Source organism: Dicentrarchus labrax, unplaced genomic scaffold (genome assembly GCF_905237075.1).
Source record: "Dicentrarchus labrax unplaced genomic scaffold, dlabrax2021, whole genome shotgun sequence".
Classification (NCBI taxonomy): domain Eukaryota; kingdom Metazoa; phylum Chordata; class Actinopteri; family Moronidae; genus Dicentrarchus; species Dicentrarchus labrax.
In genome coordinates this window covers 25,328,680-25,355,421 of record NW_026136722.1, presented here as the reverse complement: position 1 = coordinate 25,355,421, position 26,742 = coordinate 25,328,680, and the positions used below count along the sequence as shown (strand labels likewise).

Sequence of the window (26,742 nt, the reverse complement as noted above, 5' to 3'; positions counted from 1 at the left end):
ACACACACACACACACACACACACACACACACACTTGCCAGGACAGATGGCCATGCTATGTGCTCTCTCTCAGCAGATGCACAGGAGCATTAATCATGAAAAAAAGGATTTAACTCTTACTACAGTTGTGCCGCTCCCTGTAAAAAGCACTGATTAATTTCTATTTTAAAGAACATCGACAGGCCAACCTTTCTTAAATAGCACAGACGCAGACATGTCACCTAAGACAGAAAGGAATTGGCTATTTGAAGGTTTTAAAACCAAGAAACAATGTGATATATGAGATAAAAACAGTTTTTTCAGATCTCAAGGTTGGTGACAGGGAAAATCTTGCCTGTTGCTGATTTATTAAACATATTGTTATAAAATATAATAGCAATGTACTCATTTTGCGGTGACACATAGCAGTAGAAATGACAAAAATTCACACACCCTGTGCTCCTGTGTACCTCAGAGGTTTAATGCAGGCAGAGTTAGCAGGATTCCTCCCACCAGGTGCTGTCACAGTCATATGTATGCACACATGGCAATGTGAGACTCTTTGGATAAAAATGGCGTGTGATTAGTTAGTAACCCTGGCCAGTAGCCTGAGCAGTTGGCACTCCTGCTCAGCCAGTTCATTGTAATAGATCTTGGGCCTGATGAAGTGTTGCAGCTTAGAAATCCTCTGCAGAAGAGGTGAACAAGAAGGTACACAAACAGATCCTAAAGAAAGTGATTGGGAATATGTTTTCTTTTCTGCATACAGATTCTTTAGCCATGCTAGTGGTGTGACTCTAGAGATGGCAATGACACCCTGTTGGTTGATTTACACCTTTTGTTGGGGATGAAATATCTCAACAGCCACTGGATACATTTACATAATATGTGGAGATCAGAATCAGAGTGAGCTTTATTGGCCAATAAATTGGACTCCAGTTTTTTGTTGCACTTCAATGTACCTTTACAGTTCGAGGTACGGTTTTCAGGAAGATCGATAGAAATAGGCATATGGTCAAAATTTTCATTTCTCACATGAAAATACCTCCAAAACTGATACCATCATCCACAGCCTGTAGCCTGCTTGTGTTTTGTGATAATTAACTCATGTTAGCAGGCTTACACACTAAACTAAGATGCTCACTATGTCGTCAGTATGAGCATGTTAGCGTGCTGAAGTTAGCATTTATTTTAAAGCACTGTTATGCCAAACAGCCTCATAGAGCCTCTAGCATGGTTGTAGCCTCATGTAAGTGGTTCTAAACTGTGGAGTGGGCCTGCCCGGTGGGGCATAGAGCCACTGCAGGGGGGACAAGGGGAAAATATGGTGTGAGGCTATTGTGCTAACCTTATAATTCAACCTAGATTATTTTTTTGCTGTTGTTGCTACCTATCATTGGTAATTGGTAATTGATAATTGTGGTGGGTATTAACGTTTTACTACCAAAACACAACGCATTCAGATAGTGAGTGTGTTGACTCCACATACAGTATATGGCATTTTTGGCTTTAAGGGGTACTCCAGTTATTTCATATAGTACATCCATTAAATTCAGAGATTTACAGGACAGATTCAAAAAAGGATAATGCAGCCAAGTGGCGAGGTATCTTGATTTTTAAGGGCAATACACACAGGTGGCATCTGTAAAAACATATGCACTCATTGTTTTCTGCATAGGTGGTGTGGTGTCACCATAGTGCCACCAAGGTTGCATGCAGAGTCCTGTCTTATTTCCTTCATTTGGCGGCTGTTTCTCCCATACTCCAGCAGCAGTAACCTCCTATGCACTGGAATGATCTGGGCAAGCTACATGAGATGGTGAACTAGTTTTCTTACTAGGTTTTCACCGTTACACACAAAATAGTGTAAATGATAAAGTGGAGGAAGGCATCGAGACAGAGGGTTCCCACCTGTGATCTGCTGGAGGATCTCCTCAGATGCTATTCACTCCTAGCAGTGCTGTTAGTGATGTCAGCTGGCCAGCAGCCAGAGGAAGCACCCCAGTGCCCAACCTTGAAAAAGTACTTTCATTCCACACATTCGATTCGCTAAAAGCTGCAACTTTTAGGAAGCATTTCCCACAGTCCCTGTCTGTTGCTGGTTTGGCATGTCATTTTTCAGGACTCTGAGTGTTCCAAAGTTGTCTATCTCTGCATCTGCCTGCCTTCTGTCTGCACCTGGTCTTATCTACATGTATATTACTACGGTGGCAGTGAAGCCCTATCTAGAGCCAGTGTTTGGTTTGTCTGTTCTGGGCTACTGTAGAAAGAAGATAAAACTGGTTCATTCTAAGGTAACAAAAACAAAATGATTCTTATATTCAGGTTATAATACACTAATGAAAACATACCTGTGAATATTATATTCCATTTCTCCTTAAATCCATTCAATATATTCACTCTAACATTAAATATATTCACAACTAAATAATCATTCATATAATAATACATGTATAAAATTAATATAATAAACAATCAAAGTTAAAAACTAGTATTTATAAAAACTCAACTTTAGGACTGTGTGGATGTGGTTTGATTTTAAATGTTGCTAAATCCTGATTGGTGCATGGATGTGTCACCTTTCACACAATCCCCCATCCCACAATGCAATTTGATAGCATATTTCATTAGACCCTCTGTGCCTGGGAGATACCTAGGGATGAGCAAGAACACCTCTAGCTGTATCTATGTCTGTATCCAGACTCTGTCACGGACTGGGTGGGGCATAAACAGGAAGTTGTTAATATAAGCCTGAAATTGATATGGGTTGATCAGAAGTTGCTATATTTATTAGAAACAGAACAGCATCAGAATTGAGCTTTAGAGCAATATTTCTGATCACAAGAGTTGGAGAACTTTGGGGAAGAAGTTGGAGTACAGAGATTGTCACATTTTATATAGTAGCTCCCTTGGAGTGCACCCCATGTGGGCTGAGTCCTTGCCTACCCTTTAGATGCCCATGTCTTTCAAAGTTTCACAGCCCCTGTTAAAAGCTCCAAAAAGCTAGTAATTAGATAATTTAACTTCACATCATCCAGGGCTATTTTCTCATACTAGACAAAGTTCTTCCAGAGCCACAGAAAACATTACACAACTCAGGATTCACAGGCTGAATAGTACTCCTCATGATGAGTCAACTCTTCTTGATATGTGAAACTGGTGTAGTGCCCCTTTAATTTAGCCATCAGCAGTTCTTGGCAGGAAGGAGACTGCTGAGTAGGGAGAGCAACCTTCAAGCGAGAGTCTGGGTTAAAGCACACATCTTCAAGCACATCAGAAAATGAATAAATTCATCTAACTAGCTTCCTGTGATACCGCTGATCACCGCAAGAGGAGCTGAATCTTATAAGACAACAGTATTTACAATCAATACCTGAAAGATAACACAACCAGCTGTGCTAAAACTATCCAACACTGGAAATATAGAAACACTGGGAAAGCCAGGGCACGCGATTCACAGTTCATCGAAGCAGTTCTGAGAAAATCCCACATGACTTTCTCATAATACAGCTGACCTGGATGCTGTGAAAGAATTGAAACTCTGACCCACTCTTAAATAAGGAAGCACATAACCCGTAATAAAACATCTGTGTGCTAAAACCATCCCACAGGACAAGTCCAGTTAAGCCTGGTGAGGTAAACAACATGGATTGTGGATTTGATGCATGGCTGGATTAAGGCCCCCAGGAGCCAGACTGTGAACACGACACTCTGTCTGAATTTTGGACAGGAAGCCCCTGGGAAAGGAAAAAAGGAAAGGTGCTAAGAGTTTTTAGTCACAGGCTGTAATGTCTCCATCCTGGATCCCAGCAGAGAGCTGAACACATTACACCATTATAACACCCGCTTTTATTAAAGGATAATATTAAAGTCTTTCAAATGAAACAGAAAGCTGTTGCTAATGTTAACTGCTTGTCAAAAGTGTGTCTGCTGCTGTGTTACAAGCAGTGGTTGAAAGGAACAGTACTTCAGCACTTTACTTGAGCATTTTCATTTTATGCTACTTAATACTTCTACTGCAGTGTGTAAGAGAAGTAGTGTAATTTTTACCTCACTGCGTTTATTTAACAGGTATAGTGACTATATAGACCATGTTTAACTGGCATGTTTGTACAGTAGCCTAGAATGGACAAACCAAACACTGGCTCTACATAGTGCCGTCCACGCGTTTTGTGGCCATGTAGTTTCTCCTTCACGCTTTGGAAGGGGAGGGTGAATGGGGGAGTTGCAATTTGCATCTACACCACTAGATGCCACTAACTTTACACACTGGTCCTACATACAGAAGACACACTACAGAATTATCTTTATCTGTCTTTCCCCTTTATTAGATAGGACAGCGGAAGATTGACAAGAAAGGGGAGAGAGAGAGAGGGGATGATACGCAGCAAAGGGCCACAGGTCAGATTCGAACCCATGGCCTTTACTTTTGCTTGCTACTTTCCCCTCTGCTTCAGGATAATCCCGGCTAATTTTCAATTCTGTATGACTATGCATACCTTAATATTTGCAGTTACATAATTTTGCCAGAAACATACCCCAAAAAAGGGGTTTTGGGTCCCCTGAGACCAAATGGCACAGAGTTGGGGGTGCTTGTTATTAACTTGTAATGGCCCGTGGTATAGGCTAAAAAGGCAGCAGAAAACATCCTGAAGGCTGAACCTGGCTCCTTGCCTATATAAATAATTGTGCATATTGGTTTATTTTATGTTATCCTAACTTAATTATCTGCTATGTTCAGTGCTTGTTTGTAGCATGAAGGGACTACAACTTCTTTTTTGTTGTACAACCTTGTGATGTATAGTGATGAAACCTTGTACCTCTTTGGCAAGTCAGTGGTAATGCAAATGGATTCACATATGTGTAACCTATTACTGATGCATTCACCTCATTAATCATGGCCCATAAATTACAGTACAACAACTTTCAATAACAAAAATAATCGTGATTGAATATTGAAAAATTGTGATTCTGGCCAAGGTATTTCTTGGTATCAGATCAGAACCATATTCCGTGGTATTGCACACCTTTAGGCAACGTTCACACTACAAGCCTTAGCACTCAGTTCTACAGTTCTATTTGTGCCTGCAGTGTGAACATAGCCTAACCCTGCAGATGGCTTTGTGAATGGGCCAGTGGCCCAATCAGCCATTTTTACCTTTATTTATTCATATTTTTCATTATTTATGACCTATATTTCTGTATGATTTTTTACAACTCATTATTATGTTAATGGGAAATTATTATTTGAAGCGTAAACATGGATTGCCATAGACTCTGTCACACATGCAAGCGCAAAGAAATGACAAAAACATGAAAATTACTCTATTTTTGCAACAAATTAGACCACGAAGGGAACTGCAGTGTACATTTGCACGCATATTAACAAAAACTGCATGCAAATGTATTTCAAATGAGCTCTGGCACAGTGCTTCAGTAATCCAGATATTTCATTAGCCCAGGCGACCTACATTCCCCAGTGGTTTCAACTAGCACAGCCTGAGCTTCTGCTGCCACTCATCTGCTCTCGTCTGAACCGCAGCGTGCCACAGTGGCCATGATTAGTGGTTGACACTGTTGAGTAACATGGAGCTCACCCTGTGGCCCTTCTTAGTCCCCATCACCAAGAGCAAGTCTCAGGGGGAATTACAAGGACAGGACCTGCCGGAGAGGTCACGGATGGGGCTAACGTTCCTTTGAGGTTTCTGTGTGGCCTGTGGGACAGTGTTAGCCACTAGCAATGAAAGTTATAGAAACGTGGTATTAGCATGATACCTATTATGTCTGGAGTTTACAGGAAATAACACACAAACTGCATTTTTCTTAATCCAAAGGTAATGATATGTACAACACCTTAAGTCTTTGACCTGACGTGGGCTTGAAAAAAAAGCTTCCTTTTTCCAACTTGTAGGATCAAATGTAACTGCTCCTCATGCCATAACCTCAGACATGAGGCTCGCTTAAACATGAGCGCTAAGTGGATGAGTGGCCTGGCTTTGTCATTTAAGAGATGAAGTGGACCCTTTCCATTACAGTTGCTTTATTCGGAGTGTAATCACCCCTGCATCTACCCTTGCCTACAGTCTTTTAAATACTTAAAAGCGTGATATATTATGTAGCAAATGTTGTTCAGCACACTGAAATGCAGTGTCGTTTGTGTGAATGTAAAGGGGCACTCTGAACTCCCCATCAACATAAGTTTACTCATCTTGAATAGTAAAACTCAGCCTGTAGACGACGGCTGTGGGAACTATGGGAGCAGAGTATATTGGTGACTAAAAGTCAGGATTTCTCTGCCTCTGCTTTGACAGTAATGGCATCTAGCGGCATAGTAGCAGATTACAACCACCATCCCTCGTCATCCCGTTCCAAGCGTGTAGAAGAAACTACGATGGCTGTAAAACTTGCAGAAAACGTTAAAGTCCCTGTCTAGAGCCAGTGTTTGGTTTTTGCAATCTGGGCTACTGTAGAAACATGATGATTCAACATGGCGGACTCCATAGAAGAGGACCCACTCCGTGTAGACAAAAATGGCTCATTCTAAGGTAACGAAAACACAATGATTCATATTTAGGTTATTATACAGTATTGAAAACATACATATTATATTCCATTTCTGCCAATAGATCCTCCTAAATGTTACACACTGGACCTTTACATTTTTAAATCTTTAAACCCATTTTTGTAGAGGTGTAATACTAAATTGCTGGAGTACCACTTTAAGAAACGATTGGTGACTACATGTGAGGCGAAAATTATTTACTTCACTGATGTAAAAGTTGAAAGCATTTGCTGGTATGGAATCTAATCGCTGATCATGACCTATGACCTTTACTGCACAGAAGGTAGCTGCTGCTGCTGTAGTCTAGTCAAAATCAAAATACCCATACTGCCATACTGCCATATTGGTATTTTTATTTAGACTAGAAGGTAAAATAGCTGTAGTCTTGTAATAGTCTAGTTGTTTCAATTGTTGATTATTATAATTTATATTCTTCTGGTTTGTAAATATGTTATCACTCATGAAGCCAGAAATTGACAGTATGCAGTAAATGGTCATTAAATGACCAAAACTATTACTATAACACTACCATAGATTAATAATATTACTATTACTACATATAGGGCTGCAGTCATTTTTTCAATTACTTTATTATTGTTTGGTCCATAAAATGTCAGAAAATAGTAAAACATTTTCATCAGTGTTCCCCAAATCCGAACTTGATGTCTTGTTTGGTGTCATAGAGAACTAAAGCAACCAGAAACTATTTCCGCATTTGAAAGGTTGAAAACCGAGAATTCTTCTAAAAAAGAAATATGTTAAATGAAACCATTTATCACAATTCAGTCAGGACCACTTTCGTCAAAATATCTTATATCCCAAGCAGAATTACATTTGGGGTATGGCTCTGTTCTGGGACCTCCTTGTCCTTCCGCGTGCCTACGTGGAAAACCTTAAGGCAGGGAGAGCACACCTCCCTGCCCTTCCATGTGCATACATGGAAAAGTTTAAGACAAGGAGAGCGGCAGCAGAGACCCCCAGGGTACAGAACAGAGCAAGCATCAATGGCAATCAGAAAATGACATTGATTAATTAGAAATATAAAAAGGAGGAGCTGGGGTGGGGTGGGTTGTAGAGGAGCAGCAGAGATAGGCAGGCAGGCTAAAGCAGCTTAAATAAGGCGCCATGTAGTGTTAGCCAATTGGATGCTTGAGGAAATCAGGTGAGCTGTCAGCTGACTGTGCATGGTATCCAATGGGAAGCTTAGAGGAATCAGCTGATGTATGTTTATGACTAGCTGTGATCTATGATATAGCTGTAACTGAAAGTAAGAACTAACGCTATGCTCAATTTCAGTCAGGACCACTTTCGTCAAAATATCTTATATCCCAAGCAGAATTACATTTGGTGGTATGGCTCTGTTCTGGGACCTCCTTGTCCTTCCGCGTGCCTACGTGGAAAACCTTAAGGCAGGAGAGCACACTCCCTGCCCTTCCATGTGCATACATGGAAAAGTTTAAGACAAGGAGAGCGGCAGCAGAGACCCCCAAAGAACCATACCAGGCAACCCCCCTTCCATGAGCTACATGGAAGTGCCGGTAAGAGGAGCCAACAGCGCAAATTTTTTGTAAGAAATAAATAACAGTAATAAAGCCAATAATTTATGCAGATACTAGTTAAGTAACTTGGCTGAGGATTAATAAAGAGATCCCTCGAAGTTATGCTAGAGTGTATTTAAATTAAACCAGCAAAAACATATTTCCGAACAGAGGGTTATATTTGGTGGTGTGGCTCTGTATGGGACCTCCTTGTCCTTCCACGTGCCTGCGTGGAAACCTTCCATGTGCATACATGGAAGGTTTAAGACAAGGAGAGCGGCAGCAGAGACCCCCAAAGAACCACACCAGGCAACCTCCTTCCATGAGCTACATGGAAGTGCCAGTAAGAGGAGCCAGCAGGACTATAAACCAATACGTCTAAGCAGACACTAGTTGAAGTACAAGGCTAAGTATACTAGAGATATCCCCAGAAATATGCTATACATTAATGAATTTAAGCCGGAAATTACAAGCACTCATTGCTTTGAGCATAAGATTTGCTTGGCCTCAGGCAGGGTGTGTAGCAGATAATGAGCATTTACCCATAGCCTTAGCGTCGAGACAGGAGCTACGGATGCTGCATTTATGCGAATTGAATGAGTTATTTTAATGTAGATTAGCTAAGCCAGATGCATATACTGAGCAGTAGATAGCCTGTATATTGCATGGTTGTGTTTACTCTAACACGGTTTGAGAAAATGGGGGCAAGTCAGGCTGGATGGCGCGCCTCCGGGCACAGCTGGCGAAATTCTGCGATTCAAACGGGACAAAAATCAGCAATTGTTATCCAAGCCTGGAATATGAGCTGCTCTAATAATGAATTTACCCAACATAGATAACCAAGTGAGGCGTCTTACAAATCTATTAATGAATGGAACTGAAGAACGCCCTTGTAAATGATGTTGGCAGTTGCCTCATTGTCGAAAAACATGATTGTTCCCATGACCAGTCTTTTCCACAGAAACATGAAACAACAATGTACATTCATTAAAAAGGTGAGAGGCATTAGCTGGCAAGGATGACAGTATTTTAGCCATATGTCTGTGAACCACTGATTATTAAAATACCCCCCAAACCTACGGAAGGGTGGTTATCATACAGGTCAATCATGCCACTACTACTGTATGTTTGAATGAATTATATCTCCATTATTTCTGTACCCAACACCGAAAACTTGAGGATCCATTGCTCTTCCCTAAATGCCCCTTGTCTGTTCTGTCTTCTAAGCTCAGCAAGCTGTTCATTAGTGATCTAGTAGATCATAGCAGTCACACTATTAGACCTTGCTGTTGACATAAAGCTTCCAGGTGAACTGGCACACAGTGTTCGATTCATTTATATGTACTCAATATGCTGCGCCTTTTATAATTAATGGCAAATGATGATTTTAGCTGCTCATTGTAAAGAAGGAGATGCCATACCATTATCCACAGAAGAGATCAGGACTGGGGCTCGGATCTGCGCCCTTCTCCAAGCTCACCATATCTGGGTTCTCTATAAATCGGAGAGGTCCGAAGCCTGGATATAGGGGAACTTCCCTGGGGAATAACACACATGCCAATTTAAGATGTCCAAGCAAGGAGAGCAGTTCCTTTGAAAATTACTACTGCCTGCTGCTTTCATTACCTCTCTGATGCAATTTTTCATCAGTACACTATCTAGAGTGAAGCCTAGACTCTAGCCTTACAGGGCCTGATGTTTCTCCTTGGCTAGCAGAAGACCTAATGTTTAAAGGTATATTTAAGAGCAAAATGCATGGTCTGTTTTGAATTGAGAGTCAACTAACAGAAAATCGTCTACAGATGGAGCCGAAAGCAGTTGCAGTTATTTAAAGAATCCAGCGAGAGCCTCTGATAGGTATCAAATATGTGGGGCTGCTGTAACAACCAAGGTGAGCCTAACTGGAAGTACATTTCTCTTCATTTAAACCAAACAGATGCCAATGTGAAGGTGTAATGCATGACTTAAATGCATCTGTGACATCTGCCTTGGCTAGCCATGCGCCTCACATGCTTCCTTAATCAACTGATGGCATTGTAGATTATAGCATAAAATAAGGAAAAGTGCCAGAGGATGTAGCCCCTTCAGACCCGCCTTATGTTCCGAGTGTGAAAATATAATAATGCTTTTTTTTCCCATCCTTTTGCACCGAAATGGATCATAAGACTTTTTTTTTTTTTTTATTTATTTTTTTTTTTTAATCAAAACCCTTTAATTGTTATTTTCTTGTCCATTTCAATGGACATCGGGTCCAAACAATTCTTAAAATACCAACATCATATGACAACATCATACCTATTTTTGTCTGTTAAATGTTGCAAAAAGTAAAAGAAGCCCCTGTCAAGTGACGTCCATTGTAATGGACCGGGTCTGAGGGGTTAAACTTTTATGCCTTAGTTTTGTTTGCAGGCAGATCAATTAATGTTTTTTTTTTTTTTTTTTTCCCTGAATATCCCTGGTAGCTATACCTTAATGCTTGTTGAGAAGGCGATTTATGAATGGACCCTTGAACCCATGACGGAGCGACAACCGGATGTTGGACAGAGCTGACAAGCAAGACAGGTGGAGCCGGCCGCTGCGCCGGACCCGGCCCCCTGAAAGCGCGCGCGCGCGCCGGGCCGGCCGGCGGGCCGCGGGCAATCCTCCCCCTTCTGCAGACCCCGCAGAACCGAGCAGCCTGACAGAACTGCGGATGTTGTTCAAAGCGACACTCCCCCAACAGCCGAGATCGCTGCTGGACTTCCAATGCATCGACCCGCCATCATACTCACCGCAGACAGGACAAGTAGAAACAAACGACAAACCACAGTACGCACCACATCCTGGCAAAGGCTTGTAGAGGGCGCGGATGGCGGCAGGCTAAAGCAGCTTAAATAGGCGCCATGTGATGTTGCCAATTGGATGCTTGGGAAATCAGGTGGCTGTCGCTGACTGTGCATGGTATCCAATGGGGCTTAGGGATCAGCTGATGTATGTTTATGACTGCTGTGTCGTATGATATAGCTGTAACTGAAGCTGCCTGACTTGCCCTGCCTGAACTACCTATGCTCAATTAGTTGGCATTTAATTTAATTGAATATAATTCATTTGTGTTATTCTTATTGCTCTGGACATGCATAGACACACCCATTTCATTATTGTCATGTAGTTAAATGGGAAATGTGGCAGGGGAAATGGTCATCTATTATCAAAGTTTTTATGTAAGAATGGTGCATTATCCTGTAAGATACATTAAAGGGATCATAAAGATAACACAAGGTTGGGTTTAACAGCCAGAGACAGAAATAAGTCCACATGTTTAAGTCCAAGTTGAAAATAAAACTGTATTAAATCAAAGTGATCCATAGCCAGAGTATGAAGGGTATGCACAAGACAAGACTAATGGCGGGAAGGTGATAAATTAATCCAGAGCATGAATTATTCACTTGTGCACACATATTAAATTAGTTGTTTTTCTCCATGACACCTTCCAGGCTCTTTTATTAAATGTTATATTTATTTTTACACTCCATTTAATTATTAAGCAAACAATATTTTTTATTAGTGTTTATTTATATTCTGGGCTTCACTGATAATCTTTTACTACACTTTGTCAGTTTCGGGACTCCATAGAGAAAATGCATTTTTATTCAGTTTACAAATAAGACTCTGTGTCTTAAACCCTCAGGGGTTGACACTGGTGGAGATCTGAAGCAAAAAAGCTTTCAGATGGCAGTCAGTATTCAAGCATTCAACTGTTTCTGGACAGTTATGAAACACTTATAATTTTTATTGTCTCAATCTCACGCCAACCTTAAATCTATTTTGAGAGAAAGGTGCATCTGGATTTTGGAAATCTCTTAAGGGAATATTAAAATGTAATAGCAGAACGGCATATTGTTCTTCTCCAAGATCAAAGCAAACTGCCGTGATCAAATTTTGATAGAGACAAGATGTGAAATAATGATTTATGACTCATATTTTCTTCTGAATCAAAGGTAGAGATGTTATTATGATAAAAATGTACCTTCAGTTTGAAGTCTAGCTCCTTTTCAGGATGGATCATTAGATATAATGGACTTTAACACCTGTGGCATTTTTGTAGGTAACACTGTGCCGGAGATTCTATACTGTAGACAGAAGAGCCATAGCAAAATTTGGAATGTTTAATACAAACATGTGACCCTTGGATTCTGTCAACTTTGTGAAAAATGTATTAGGCACATTTTGTGAAAGTTTACATTTTAACTATAAAGCTCCAATAAATCCTCAGAATTTAAAAAGGAAGAAAAGTTTCAACGCACTGCTCTCTGATTGAGGTTGAAGGATTATGTCACTCAATTTTATGTTTTGAAACCTAAATAGTACTGTTACAACAGCTAAGTTGAGAGTTATTTTACACTTGTTTGAATCTGGTGCAAAGCTGATGTGTATTCTTTTTGACTAATTAAAAGTGTGTTGGTTGAACCTTAAACCATGAAAAACTATGTAGAAAACAGGATGGAAATACGACATTTCTGTTTGTTTTTCTTTCCATCAACCTTTTCTATTGTGGTACTTAAAAATTGGCATCTAAATATGCTGATGGAAACACAGCTAGAGACTACATTCAGAGTTCAGACACTGACAATGTTGACCTAAGCTTCAGGCCAAAAAGTAGAGATGGAGTTTGCATTTTTTGCAAAAATCTCAGCTCAAATCTGTTAGTAAGAATCTTTACCTTGCATTACCTTTGCAATACTTTTTGCATTCCCCCTGATCCATAGGAACGGCTTGTAAACAGTCCTTCAGAGAGGCAGCTGTAATAATATTACATTAGAAATCCATGATGTCTCAAAGCTCAGCCTTTCTCTATGAATCAGAGGGAATGCCAAATATATTGCTAGGGAATGAAAAAGTAGTTTAGGAAAAAGACTTCCTTCAGTAATACACAATTTGAGTTTGTGTATTAAACCAGCAACAAAAGCTTACTTTTCATTCTGCCCTGGCAGACTGAACCCTCTAACTCCACAGAAAGCACTGAAGGTTCAATGTGAACTCAATCTATGAAACCAAACCCAAATGTATACAGTATATTAAGGGTACTCAAAGGACCAGTGTGTAGGATTTAGTGGCATATAGTGGTGTAGTAGCAGATTGTGATTCACTCGTTTCACCTTTCACAAAACAGAAAAACAATGGTGCCAGTGAAACAAGCAAAATAAGCTAATTGGTTTTTGGTTTGTCCATTCTGAGCTACTGTAGAAACATTGCAGTTCAACATGGCGGCCTTCGCAGAAGACAGCCTGCAGCATCTGTAGATGGCTGATTCTAAGGGCAACTAAAACTCTTATATTCAGGTGATTACACACTAATGAAACCATACCTATGAATATTATATTCAATTTCTGCTAATAGATCCTCCTAAATGTTGCACACTGTACCTTTAATATGTTGTTTAACGTCACTGCATAACAGATTTTCTATATAGGATGTGTAAACTTTTATTCTTAATATCTAAAACCACTCAGATCCCAGATAAAGTGGACCTTATACTTGTGATCAGTGCTTTTTCAGCTGTAGCCAGTTTTCCTTCCCTTGGGCTGAAAATACCTCAGCGTGACATCATTTCATCTAAATATGGCCAATAACTAAGATACACTAATAAGTACCAAAATTAATCCAGACTGGAATGTACAACATCACCAAAAGCTGTGTTTTAACTGTGACCCTGGATGCTTTAGAGAGGATTTTTTTCTGTAAAGATTAACTATGATTGCTGTGTAAAGGGCTAAAATTGTAACGCTTCCTGAGCCTAGTGCAGTCAAATGCAGCTGGGAATGTTAAAGCATTTGGATACGGATGAAAAGCTAGTCTCTGTCAGACAGAAGTTTCTCTGCGTCTTGATTAAGAGAATGTGTCCTGTCCTGTTCTCAGCCACTGTGATGAATTAAAGCCCAGTGCTGTCAGAGTCCTTCTTGTATGGGAACGTTTGATGAGCTCTGTCGTCAGCCGGTCAGTGTCGAGGTTCGAGCCCCTGAGGATGTGTTCAGAATTTTTTTTTGTCCAAAGACAGATGTCAGGTCATCGAAGCCCTTACCTTGCGTCCTCCTGTGTTGAGCCTCAGAGGGGTCAGGTAGGGGTCAAAGATCATGTGACTGGTCTCGATGTCAATGGGGGACTGCCTCTTCCCTATGGCGCACAGGTTCCAGGCTGAGTGCACCAGACCCCAGAAGGATGGGACTGGTGGTGGGTGGGGGATGGGAGGTGAGGAGAGAGCGAGGGAGAAGAAGACAGAGTAGCAGTAATTAGTGAGTGTGTTCTCCAGTACTCCACAAGATCAAACCATAAAAACAGGGAGAAAGTGAGCAGATGAGCTTCATTATGATGGGATGGGAGAAATAGGGAGTTTAGGGAGATTTGAATTTACATATGGCTTCATTAAAATCTGACTAAAAAAAGAGTTTTCATTAAAGTCTCCAGGTTATTATCTGCCAGAGTAACTAAGGTAGAGAAACTGACTTTATTAAAGTCTGTCTGAAAGTTCTCCCACTAGTTTTTATTGCTTATAATCTACAGCAGTGGCTCCAGACCTTTAAATGAAGCCATGACCTCAGTGTGGTCATGGATTTGTCTCATTTAAAGGCTTCATAGAGGCCAGAGGAGGTGAATGTATTCAGTATTTAACAAGAATAAAACAAAAAATTAGGGAAGAATAGGAGAAAATAATACATTCTCTGCAATATATCCCCCATCCTCTCATGACTCCTCTGATCTGTAGGTCTCATTCATTCTTATAGATGTGATCATAAGACTGCATCCAGAAGACAATGAAAACTTGAAAAAAAAATTCAATCAATAACATTCTGAATTAAACACATTGTTTCTTTCCGGAGCTGATGATGGAACTGGAAAATAAGTGAACCATTTTGTTTCCTCATCTCTGTTGAGAGTTGCACATGAGCAGTAGGGTACCGACAGGGTGTGTTATGCTAGTAGCAGCTAACTTCAAGCAGAGGTGAGGAGCGGGCTACAGAGTTCTGATAAGCTTCACTTCATCCATGTTATCTGCCATAGGAACTTTCCAGTGTTATCTCCATCACTGTCTATATTTCTCCGCCTGGGAAAGCAGAAGCAGCGTGTGACGTCATCCACACTGTGACTGCAGGACTACAAACGAAACACCCGGAGGCCTTCATCATCATCACCACAGGGGCCTTCATCATCATCACAGGGGACTTCAACCATGTTTCTCTCTCGTCCACACTCCCACCTTCCACCAGTTTGTCACATGCACCACCAGAGACAATAAGACCTTGGACCTGCTGTACGCAAATGTTCCTGTTTTTTATATCTGTATTTATTTCACTCAAATGTTGCTGTGACAAGTGAATTTCCCCATTGTGGGATTAATAAAGTTATCTATCTATAAAATTGCATCTCTGAATTTGACATCAATGTAGAAGCAATGAAAATAAGACAAGCAGTACAATGTACACTTCAGAGACACAGTGAAACTTATTTTTACTGTACAGCTGTTGGCTTTAACCACAACATATGTTTTAATTCTGTGATACATGGATCTATAAGTTATGATACACGAGTCTACAGTACAACAGTACAAGCACATCCAATCTGTTTCGGATCAGCCGCTGCAGGCTCGCTCTCTACCAACAGTTGATCCTGTGCCATAATGTGATTACTGAGGTCTTCTGTCCTGCGGCAGTGGATCTGAGATGGGATTGGGCGAGAACGTTGGGCTGATAGCTGACCTAAAGCCCGCCAGATGTGCGTTTTATGACATGACACTGCAATGTACAGGAAGGCAGAGGCATTCTCTCTCCCTCTCTCTCTCTCTCTCTCTGTCTCTCTCTTTCTCTCACATACACACACACACACACAGCCTTGTCCCTAGCCCCTACCCTAACCTTTACCATCACAACTAACCATAACCCTAAAACCAAGTCTCCTCACCCTCAAACAGCCCTTTAAACTTGTGAGGTTCAGTTCAGGTCCCCACAAGTATAGTGGGCTCCCAGCGATTTGACCTCACAAATGTAGTAAAACAAGCCCCTGCAAACACATACAGACACACAGACACTCAGATGAGAGGGCTTATCACTAGCTAAAATGTCATAATGCTTGTCAGGGACGAGATTAATGACAACTCTGAGTGTAAAACAGCTGTCATTATGATCAAAAAACTCATCAGTGTGCTCAGCTAAGCCTCAGCTGAATGGGAACCATGTTTAAATGCTTGATGGATGTGAACTTATTTCGGATGATTTTTTTCAAATGCACAGGAGGCTCTTTTCCAGCTGTGTGCTTTTTTCATATTCACACATACTGATTCACACCTGGGAGCTGCCTGGAACAACCACAGCCTTCTGCTCTACCTTTTTTACTCCATCCTTCCATCGCTTCCTCTTACTTTCTCTCTCTTTATCTCCATCTCTCTCTCATTCTCTTGTAACATCCATTCTCTCTCTGGCAGTATTCAGTGGTGGAGTAAAGTGACAGATGTGGCAGCCCTGACCTGCAGAGTGCAATCCTGACCCCTGCTTGGCACACAGCCGCATGTCAACACACTGTTATATCACTCGCTCAGTGTGTGTACGTAGGTCTGAGTGTGAGACAGACAGAGACTGTATGTCAGAAAAGTGCACGTAGGTGTGTAGAAACAAACTAAAAATGGGGCTAAAAATGGCTTAACATATATATCTTAAAATATGAAATGTGTGACTAAACCTGCATACGTATAAAAGGCTTACCCTAAAGGCCCCTCCACTGTATGCAATAACGGCAATCTTGAAGGTTCATTACATGTCACAGTGTGCAAGATAGGTCTAACAAAATGTTGGTTACAATCTGTGACAGACTGTATGATGTCTGATATGAAAATAATGCTTGCATGTTTAATGTAGTGAAAAGCTTTTTTGAGGATTAGTCACAAAAACTATATGATTAGATACCTGTTATGTTACATATCTGACATAACTTAAGTAAGATATTTAACACAGGACATGAACAGTAGTCTCCTGGGTTAGGGTACTGTGGATCAAACCATCATCAGCTTGCCTCGTCCTTCAGCACTGCTTTCAGGTTTAGAAAATTAAGCAAAACAAAAAACAAGCTTTGGAAATTACACTTTATCTTAAAATGCTGCATATGATGTTACATTTGCCTGTGTGTTCTGCATCATTCCATGCTATGCTATGAGTCAACCCTTTCACCAGAATTTTGTTTTTGCAATGTGCAAAGTCTTGGATTACACAAAGTGACAATTTGACTCAATCTGAGGAATTCTTGCCTCACTTATAACGTATTGGTTGGATATCTGATATCTCTACCCATTCATTTAAGGGTTCATTAAGTATAAAACCTATTTTCCTTTACTTAATGTTTAACTACAGTGTTGGATAGAAATAACAACAATACATTGATGAATTGGTTCATTTAAATTGGCTGCTGCACCTATAGAATCATCATCTTTTCAAAGATTCACAATATTTTTGCAATAATTCACAAGTACTGAGTTAAACCTGGGCACAAAAGACCATCATAATGACATTAAAGACATGTCTTGTGCAAATGAGACTACTGGGCTCATCAATAGAAGAACTGAAATGTTCACAATGAGTTTTCACACATCACAGTGGATGCACCAAATGTTTATCAGTCTCATTCTTTTTATTTTTACTTCACAGTTCTTTTGTCAATTCCTTTCAGTCTTTTTGCAAGGTGGAGGGACACAGGGTGCAACATGGGCTGGTATTGCTTAAAGGGAATTATACACTGACACTGTTCACTAGACATACTTTTCACTGGACTTAAATCGTGAGAAATGTGGAATCATTCATGTAACACCTAGGGATACTGGCTTGCACTGTATATTCTGATTGGTTGATTCAGTGTGGGTTGTAGCAACAGTCACATTGTGAGATTTTTGTCCCGCAGTTCTGAATCTGTCAGAATTTGATGCAGCCCGTCTTTTTTCTGCAAAGCTCTGAATCAGCCATCAGTGACTGTGTCTCACACAGCGATCTAGGACCACAGTTAAGGATCGATGACCAAAGCCCATCGGCTTGAGCATCAATGCCAAATACAGACAGGGGAGACAGAAGATGCTGCAAGGGCTTATGAACATTGATATTAATTAACCTTTGCAGGGTTAAGTAATGGAGAGAAAAGTGAGGGACACAGAGACAGAGAGTGGGACAGAGGAAGAAGGAAGAAGGATGGAGTTTGTGGGAGGAAGCCCTGAGGACCCACCTTTTTAATATTAATAAATCTGACTGGGTTCAAATGGTGGGGAAAAGAGAGAGAGAGACACACACACAAAGAGAAGATGGAGATAAGGAGTGAGGGAGGACTGCCTGAGGAGCTGCTTCTTAAAGGAAAACACTGAGTTTTAAGAGAATTATGTGTGAAGTTAAGAGAACATTCATTCTGCCTTTTAGCACACACAGCTGTATGGAGGGTGATAGAAGCTAAATGCAAAGTAATGTGAATACATAAGTAAGGTGATATTCTATATTCTGTTGTCAAAATATCTCAGGAAAAGATCCAAACCAACAATGAACGTATCCTACTAACTGTGTATCCAAAGCCTGGTATATCTTCCTCCTCTGTGCCACAAAGCTCTATTATTAAATTATTAAAAATATATCCATGAGTCACAATGTTGGACTAGGTTACCATGAACAAATACACACTGTTGTTCATTTTGACTCAACCCCACATACTAAATCCTGCTGTCCCAGATACTCACTAAAGCACCAAGTGTGGATTAATCCGCATATGAAAATAGTTCGTATGGTGACCATATTTTCAAGCTTAGAAATTCCTTGTGAATATATTCATCAAGCTCCTACAAACAATTAATCGAGCAGCAGATAGGGCCATCCTGACTCCTTCAGCGCATTTTTTTGGGAACTTTTCTTAGGCGGACGAGTGTTCCCCCCCTTTAAACAAAGCCTTTTAAACCCCCCCCCCCCCCCCTTTTCGAAGGATGTTCTCGGTGGTGCAGCGGTAGAATTTCAACCTAATCTGAGCAAAAAGGAGGACTTTTTTCATTCAGGAAGAAGACATGTTCGTTTGGTCTCTTGATCGGGCTAAGCATGGCTAACCGGACTAAGTGTACACTGAGGGTGTGGGAAATAGCCCCATAAGCCTGTGGTTTGAATGATTCCTACAAACAATGAATCCAGCAACCATTAGGAGTAGCGTGTGGAAACACATCATGGTAACTTTGGACAGGTTGACAACGTAGACCCTTACAAACAGTGCTGCTACTGTATATGCATACATCAGCTCTCACTCGGAGACGTACGGTCCAAATCTATTTAAGATATGAGAAACATTGTCTATTTCAACATACTTACAGCTGTTTCGTTCACTGACAGGAAAAGGAGTAGCCAAATAGGATTCAGTGTTTGACAAATTCATTGTGACTCTATTGATCAACAGGGTTTGCAGGAGGCAAATTCAAAACTTCCTCATGCATGAAGACAGAACCTTACCCCACAGAGGACAAGTGGCATTCCATGCAATAGAGCAGCTTAACATCAGGTCCCACCGAGATTTGAACTCAGATTGCTGGATTCAGAGTCCAGAGTGCTAACCATTACACCATGGAACCTGTGCACAGCACTGACAGGTACTTTCACACACCACACTCCCATGTATGTTACCAATGCAGAGAATAGGGGACGAAAGACATGACATACGACTTCCTAAAAAACAAATAATCCAGCAGCAGATAGAGAAAAAACATCATGGCAACTTTGGATAGGTTGACATGGTAAAGTCTAACAAACGGTGCTGCTACTGTATTTACTCATAAACAGCAAAGCAAACACCATGTTAGCGGCAACGGTTCCAGTTAAAACTCCTAGGGTCTTGTACAACGGGCTCTTGTGCAACGGGAAATGAACTATGTGGTACATACTACGGCCCTTAGAGCTGAATGCCACACCTTAGAGGACTCAGCCATCCTGTCCCAAAAATACTTGGACTCCTTTACTTGAGGCACCAAGTCACTCCCAACCCCAAGTCAACAATCCCCTGTTGTCAGGCAGAGACTCGTGTTCATTAAAAATCACAGACAGAAAATTATCCACAACTGATCCAGAAACAGATAGGGGTAGTGTGTGAAAACACGTCATGGTAACTTTGGATAGTTTGACAACATAGACCCTTACAAACAGTGCTGATAAAGTGCTTTATTAATTAGCGCCTGCTGCTCCTCAGCTATATAAGCTCGAGGAGTCAGTCAGTTTCTCTCTCTCTTTCTTGGCATATGGTTTGTTGTTTGGGTTAGACTTTTCTTGTTGTTTATTTACTTTGTTCATTACACTTCACTTTGACTCACACAAACATGCCTGACACTACTGATGTATTGATTGACATACTTTAATTTATCATTGTTTCACTTATATTTTGTTGTCGTCTCCTCTTCGCCCTACCCTCAATCCGGGCTGTGACACCGGTATATCACCTACAAAGACATCACACAGAGCAATAGAAATGACAGTAACACGATACAGGCAGCAGAATAGTAAGACACTGAGAAAATGAATGAGACGAGCTCCTGTTTTGACTGGACTTATGGAAGGTTGAGCCACTATCAGGGAGCCAAGAGCGGAGGCCTGGTGGGTGGATGACTGGAAGAGAAGAGCCGGGCAGTTGACAGTAGATATCACAGGCCGGGATGAGGTATTAGGCAGGACAAAATGAATGACACACTGTGTGTGTCACACTGTGAGCTTCGACTCGTCAAGTCAAATCAATTTGGAATGACCCACCTCTCTCAGAAAACAATAGCCATTAAGTGGATTGGTTACTTGTAAAAATATGAGTTTTGCCAATTTGAGAATTGATGTGTCACAGCGGGTAACACGCGCCAAAGTCACAAAGCCTGCAAATGCTAACATTAACCTTTCTTGTTCTTTATAGAAGCAATTTATCCCCAGAAATGATTTCATTATCGGCTCCTGCTTCACAGGAAGCCATAATAAAATCTTATCAGACATCCATTATGTGTTAGCACTGCAACTCACTGGGTTTGTCTGTCTGAGGCACACACACACACACACACACACACACACACACACACACACACACACAAGTACAGCCAGAAGCACTGGCACCGTCTTTTAAAGATTTGGGACGTACTTGTTCTTCCTCAATCTGTATTTGTGTCCTTTGTGGCTGTGTAAACCACGTCACAACACACTGGTTTCCTAAAAGAGCTCCATAAATAAATGCATTTGAGTTGATTCAGACAGAATAAGGTTCCTTTTACTTGGGGCACCTTAAAAAATTAATGGAATTCTTAAATGCTGGTAGCTTATGATGTCATAATGATCTAATATAATATAATATAAAAGTTCAATCCAAGTTCAAGTTCTGCCTCTTAAGCAAGGCCAGAATAACCCACTGGGGGGCTATGGGCAAAAATAAGTTATGGCCCCTATTGACTACCCTCCTCTTAGCGTTATTTCCCATTGTCAGTACACTGTGTATATATTATAGTGATGGGTCGGTGGCGAACGATCCGGCTCTAAGAGCCGGCTCTTTGAAGTGAACGACGGGAGCCGGCTCCTGATTGGGAGCCAGATCCGGATTTCTTTCCCGGATTTTCCCGTTTTTTCCTGTTAAAGCTGCGTGATTGGTCAAGATGTGCGGCATCTGTGTATCTACACTGAGCAGGAGGGGGAGGGAGGGGTTACAGACACACACGGCACAGTGAGCAGGTGAACAGGTGGGAGGGAGACCTGAGAGCGAGAGACCTTGGCGCTACATAGACAGAGACTACACACTGGAAAGGGTGAGGAAAATGAGTGACAGGAAACGCAGTAAAGTTTGGACACATTTTAATGTGATAGTTCAAAGGCAGAGTGTAGACTGTGCAAAGTAAGCAGCTTTTTGTCCAATTAAGATGGGTCTTTGTTTTTGTGTTTTATAATTTATTTTTTGTAGCACTATTTTTGTAGCACAGCATATATAAATCCATATAAATACTAAACATTTGATATAATGTATGTATTTACATTAGATATTCATTTTACACTTAATTTGGTAATAAATTAAGTTAAGCAACAAAAAATATGAGGAGCCACTTGGGTGCCGAAAGAGTCGGCTCTTTTTAAGTATTTACTAATTACCAAGAATGAATTAGTTTGTTGTAAGTTGGCAAAGCAGCAACAGGGGAAAATTGAAATTTTTCTTACACATTAAAGAAATAAGAGACATAATTTGTTAAATGTCAAACTATTCCTTTAAAGCCCAGTCATTTAAGTTTATAATGTGGTTATTGCTGCAAACAGTACTGTACTTACCGCCCTGAAAACTCAAATCTAAAGTATCTTTAAACAGAGAAATTAAACAATAAGCAACATCAAAAGTTAAAGGAAAGCTTAGTTAAGTAAAAGCTTAGAATAAAGCATTTTTTAATGTGATGTCTCATGTGCCTTTTCAGACCCCAGCTCTCATCACATTTTTACTCAACTCTTGGTTGAGGTGGGTTGGTTGTTGCACAGACTTATGTGACATTCTTAATTGCTTAAGAAGGTGATTGAGGAAATTTGTTTTGAGGACCTTTAACAAACACATTTCTTAAGGATTAAATTAAACTAATTGCCCACACTGTAAATCTCAACCTTTGAGCCTTCTGAGGGGCTGGGGCCCCCGAGCAGTTGCCTGCTTTGCCTGGGTGGTATCCAGGCTTGCTTCTTTTTCTTCAGGCTTTTTATTGCCTTAATTGATAGTGACAGCTGTAGAGTGACAGGAAAGGGGGGACAGAGAGAGGGAACGACATGCAGCAAAGGACCACAGGTCGGAGTCGAAGCGCTGCAGCAAGGACTCAGCCAGCTCCACCACGCGAACAATGGGCACCCCATCCAGCCTGGCTTCTAAAGGTGGTGCCATGCTTACTGTTGTGTATTTCTATACTACTCTTTGTCACTGTCCAAAGCAAACCACATACAGCTTGTTGAGCTAAAGAAACTGTTAAAAATCACTGAATAAACTGAGAAATGCACAGTTAAGAAGCTGAAAACGGGGCTACGTTTTCTTAGCTCATAAAAAGTTGACATTATGGAGACACATTTTTTTCATAGAGAAGTGAACTTTGGAGGAAACACATCAGGACAGACCATCTGTCAAATCATGACGTGTTTGTTAAAGTTTTCAATAATTAGCATGTAGCCTGTTAGCTCCGCTGATTGTTGTTTTTCATCACAGGGAGGATAAAACTGTCAGCCAGTGGGAATATCACATCCACGTCTGTTGCCATAGCTACCATTGAGGACACTAAGGTCCTGTCCTTTGTGAAGGCTTTGAGAGATCAGTTATTTTCGCAAAATTAAACGGAAACACTTGATTTTACAGGTGTATAATTTCTTAGGACATTTCCTGGAAAGAAGTATGTAATCTGGCACTAATTATAGGAAATTCTCTCTTTGCTCTGAGACAGTTATTTTAGTTGGAGTTTAATTAGTCATACTGAGATGATAAACAGCTGTTGAATTTCAGAGAGATTTCTTTGAAAGAACTGCTACAGTTAAATAAAGTTGCAGAAACAGTGGGGGTAGAGGACTAATGTCATAACCTCAGTATTTCTAGCTACAGCCCTTATGTTGATTAGCATACTACATTGTTCACTGCTGTAAGTAGTAAAAAAAACACTGCTGTAAAATAAAATGTGAGCCCTGTATAATATCTGTGTCATTGTGAGTACAGCATGTGCTTTAAACACAGTGATTCCACCTCCATTAGAATCCTACTAACCACGCATTAGCCCGGCTCAAGGATTAAGAGACTATTACCCATTCTGACCCATATTGCTACACTTAAAATAAGATGTGCGTAGAGATGTATAGTACATACATTTACTGCATCCTGCAATGCAAGGAAATCATGTTTAAAGTCAGAATGAGTAAGATTTGTTCAATGCGATTTGTAAACACAATATTCTACATTGACCCCTTCTTCCCCGGCTCAACGGCTGCTCTACGATCCGTGGTTCTGATCTGGCACCTGGTTGCTATGGTTTTTTTGTGTCCCGCCCTCGCACCCTACACCCTGTTACTGGCTGGGCTTATACACCCACTGCCCAAAGACTGAAACTTTGGGCAAAAAAAAAGAGGGCAGGGTCTGTGCACAGCTATGCACTAGTGGGAGGCACTGGTGGATCATAGTGTTGATTGAGAGGGATTATGTTCGTACGAGTTTATACATTGTTTTTTAGGAAAATCCTACTCATTCTGCCTTTAAATGCTGAGCAGGGATTATGTTATATTGGATTTCCTCAAGAGCATACATTACTGACACAGATTTATCTGTTAGCAGGATGTCAGTTATGGATGTTATATTACAGGCTATTACTTTTTAGCATGAAGTTATTACTATTACTTTAAAGCAACAAGCTTTAAGAGCAGCAACCAGTGCTGCAGCAAGCCACTACAGCGCTTTTTTTGCCCCACCTTATGCTTCTAAGGCTACGTACACTGCGCCATAATACAAGTATTATCTAAGTCTAAGTATTAAAAAAAGTAGGATTCGTGTGATACAGATCAGAACCTCTGATTTCATTGTGTCCTGCCCATTTATGAAACCAAACCTATGCCCTCGGCTATAGTTATGCTTTACACTAAAATTTGGTGTAGGTAAATTAAACATTCATTTTCATTTGATCCATTCTGGTAATCTTGTCCATTGCAACAGACATCTTTACAGCAGAATTCATTCATTTACTCTTCTTAAATCCCACCTGTTTTTGTTCTTATAACAGTTGAGCATAGGTCAGACTCTCAGGCAACTTTCTCCTGTCCTGTACTTAGAAATGCTGTGTGCTAGCCTCGTCTATGTTGAACATTTTGAAGATGGTCACATGATAAGAGCAACAAATAAATATAGTCACATCTTAATCGAGCTAATGTTCGCAAAACGTTATGCAGCTACCTAACAAATGACTGATGTATATTAGTTAGCTAGTTAGCTACCATTAGCTAGTGTGACTATGTTGCTCGTATCTTTTAACCATCTTAATAATGTGGTTGTATTTTCACATAGCTGAGTACAGGAAAAGAAAAGTTGACAGAGGTTCGGATCTTGCTAACTTGATAAACAAAAAAGGAAATAAGCAAATTTACCGAAACATCAAACTACTCCTTGAAAAAGATTTTAAAGTGGGCAAATGTGTGTTTTAATAATCACCCCACACACAGCACACAGAGCCTTTGTAGCTGTGACCTGCGACCGGTTCACAGTAAAGGATTACATTAGAAGTCCTTTCCAGTATGCACATTTTATATTCTTTATGTTATGTTTGGAGTATTTGCACTGCAGCACAGAATTGGATTTGCAGGATTTTCTCACTGCAGTACAAGAGCCCTCAAATAAATGTAAGATTCAAAATTTAACATTTTACTGACAGCGGTTGTCTGTAGAAAAAATAATCACAAAGCAGGCCAAATAAAATGCCTCGGTGCTTTCAAACAATGATGTAACTCCACTGTAATCCACTTTGCGTCCCTTCCAGTTTACTGTCTCTCTGTTCATCACTCGCTCACAGATTCTTTCACCTCTAAGACAGCGAGACAGACACTAAGCGATAAAGAGAGAGACAGATATTGACATACAGTACATGTAAGTGCAGATGTTTACATAGTTTTCTGACACAGGCAGTGTACATATGCTTATCCTTTGTAAAAATATTAGATTTTAGATTTTAAACTGGTGACACACACAGCCTTTAACAAGACCGACTGACTGAACATGGTGTTCATATGATTCACCAAAGCCAACCAAACAACGGCCAAATGCAAATGAAAAAAGCCCATTTGTCCAACAAACGGCCATTGCAAGAAGGTCCGTTGTTCCAAAAATACACACTCTGGTACGTACTGGTTTAACTCAAATTATGATCTTTTTCTAAATCTAACCAAGCAGTTTTGGTGCCAAAACCAAACTGCCAGTGTTTCGCAACATTAACCATGTGTTTATGATTGTCACCATGACAACAAAGGTCACCTGACTTTGTCCTTTCGTGCATGTTCAAATGCACTAACATAAGACCAAAAAAACTCCAGGGAGCAGCAGGATTTAGTTTTTGGGACAATTGGGGTTTTGGAATAGGGCTGTCAGAACTTGCCTAAAAATGTATCTCGTGTCCATCATGTCAAAGTTAGAACTAAGAGCTAGCATATTGCTAACTTCAGAAGGCGCTCCACCCTATTCTGTGACCCCTAGTGGTGCAACAACCATTGCGCCTTCGGGTAACATTAAATGCATTGTGCATGCAGAAATGTCTGTAGGGTTTTTGTCAATATTTGCTGAATAATAAAGTAGAAAAATTAGTCAGGAGAGGGTTAATGAATGTCACACAGCAGTGACAAAAAGCAGAATCCCTGTGGTTTATGTGATACTGAGTGGAATAAAAATAGTATACTTTATTATAAGTATAAGTAGAGTATAAGAGATGTCTTCAATATGTGAACTGGGAACTGCATTCAAAATTGATAAAATGCGACCCATCCCATGAGATTAAGGGACTACAACTCCAAAAATGTCCTTAAACCAATGATTTTCTTGTTTCCTGTGAATCATGTCAGCCTCACATAGTGTGTCATCTGTCTTCTCCATCTGATTACCTCAATATGTCATAGAAAGAAGTGTAAAATCACCAATCAATTCAGACAA

The 26,742-nt window shown here is 40.5% G+C and overlaps 1 protein-coding gene and 1 non-coding gene across 2 annotated transcripts in view; both read right to left on the bottom strand.

Annotated features, from left to right (window-relative positions):
* LOC127357020 (carbonic anhydrase-related protein 10-like) overlaps window positions 1-26,742 on the bottom strand; it is a 102,824-nt gene that overhangs the window by 43,702 nt on the left and 32,380 nt on the right. Inside the window, exon 3 of the mRNA XM_051389175.1 lies at window positions 14,138-14,280. Within this exon, the coding sequence (XP_051245135.1) occupies window positions 14,138-14,280 (143 nt within the window). The remainder of the gene's footprint in view (window positions 1-14,137; window positions 14,281-26,742) is intronic.
* Window positions 19,607-19,678, bottom strand: trnaq-cug (transfer RNA glutamine (anticodon CUG)). The gene has a single exon. It is a non-coding gene; the product is annotated as a tRNA-Gln (tRNA).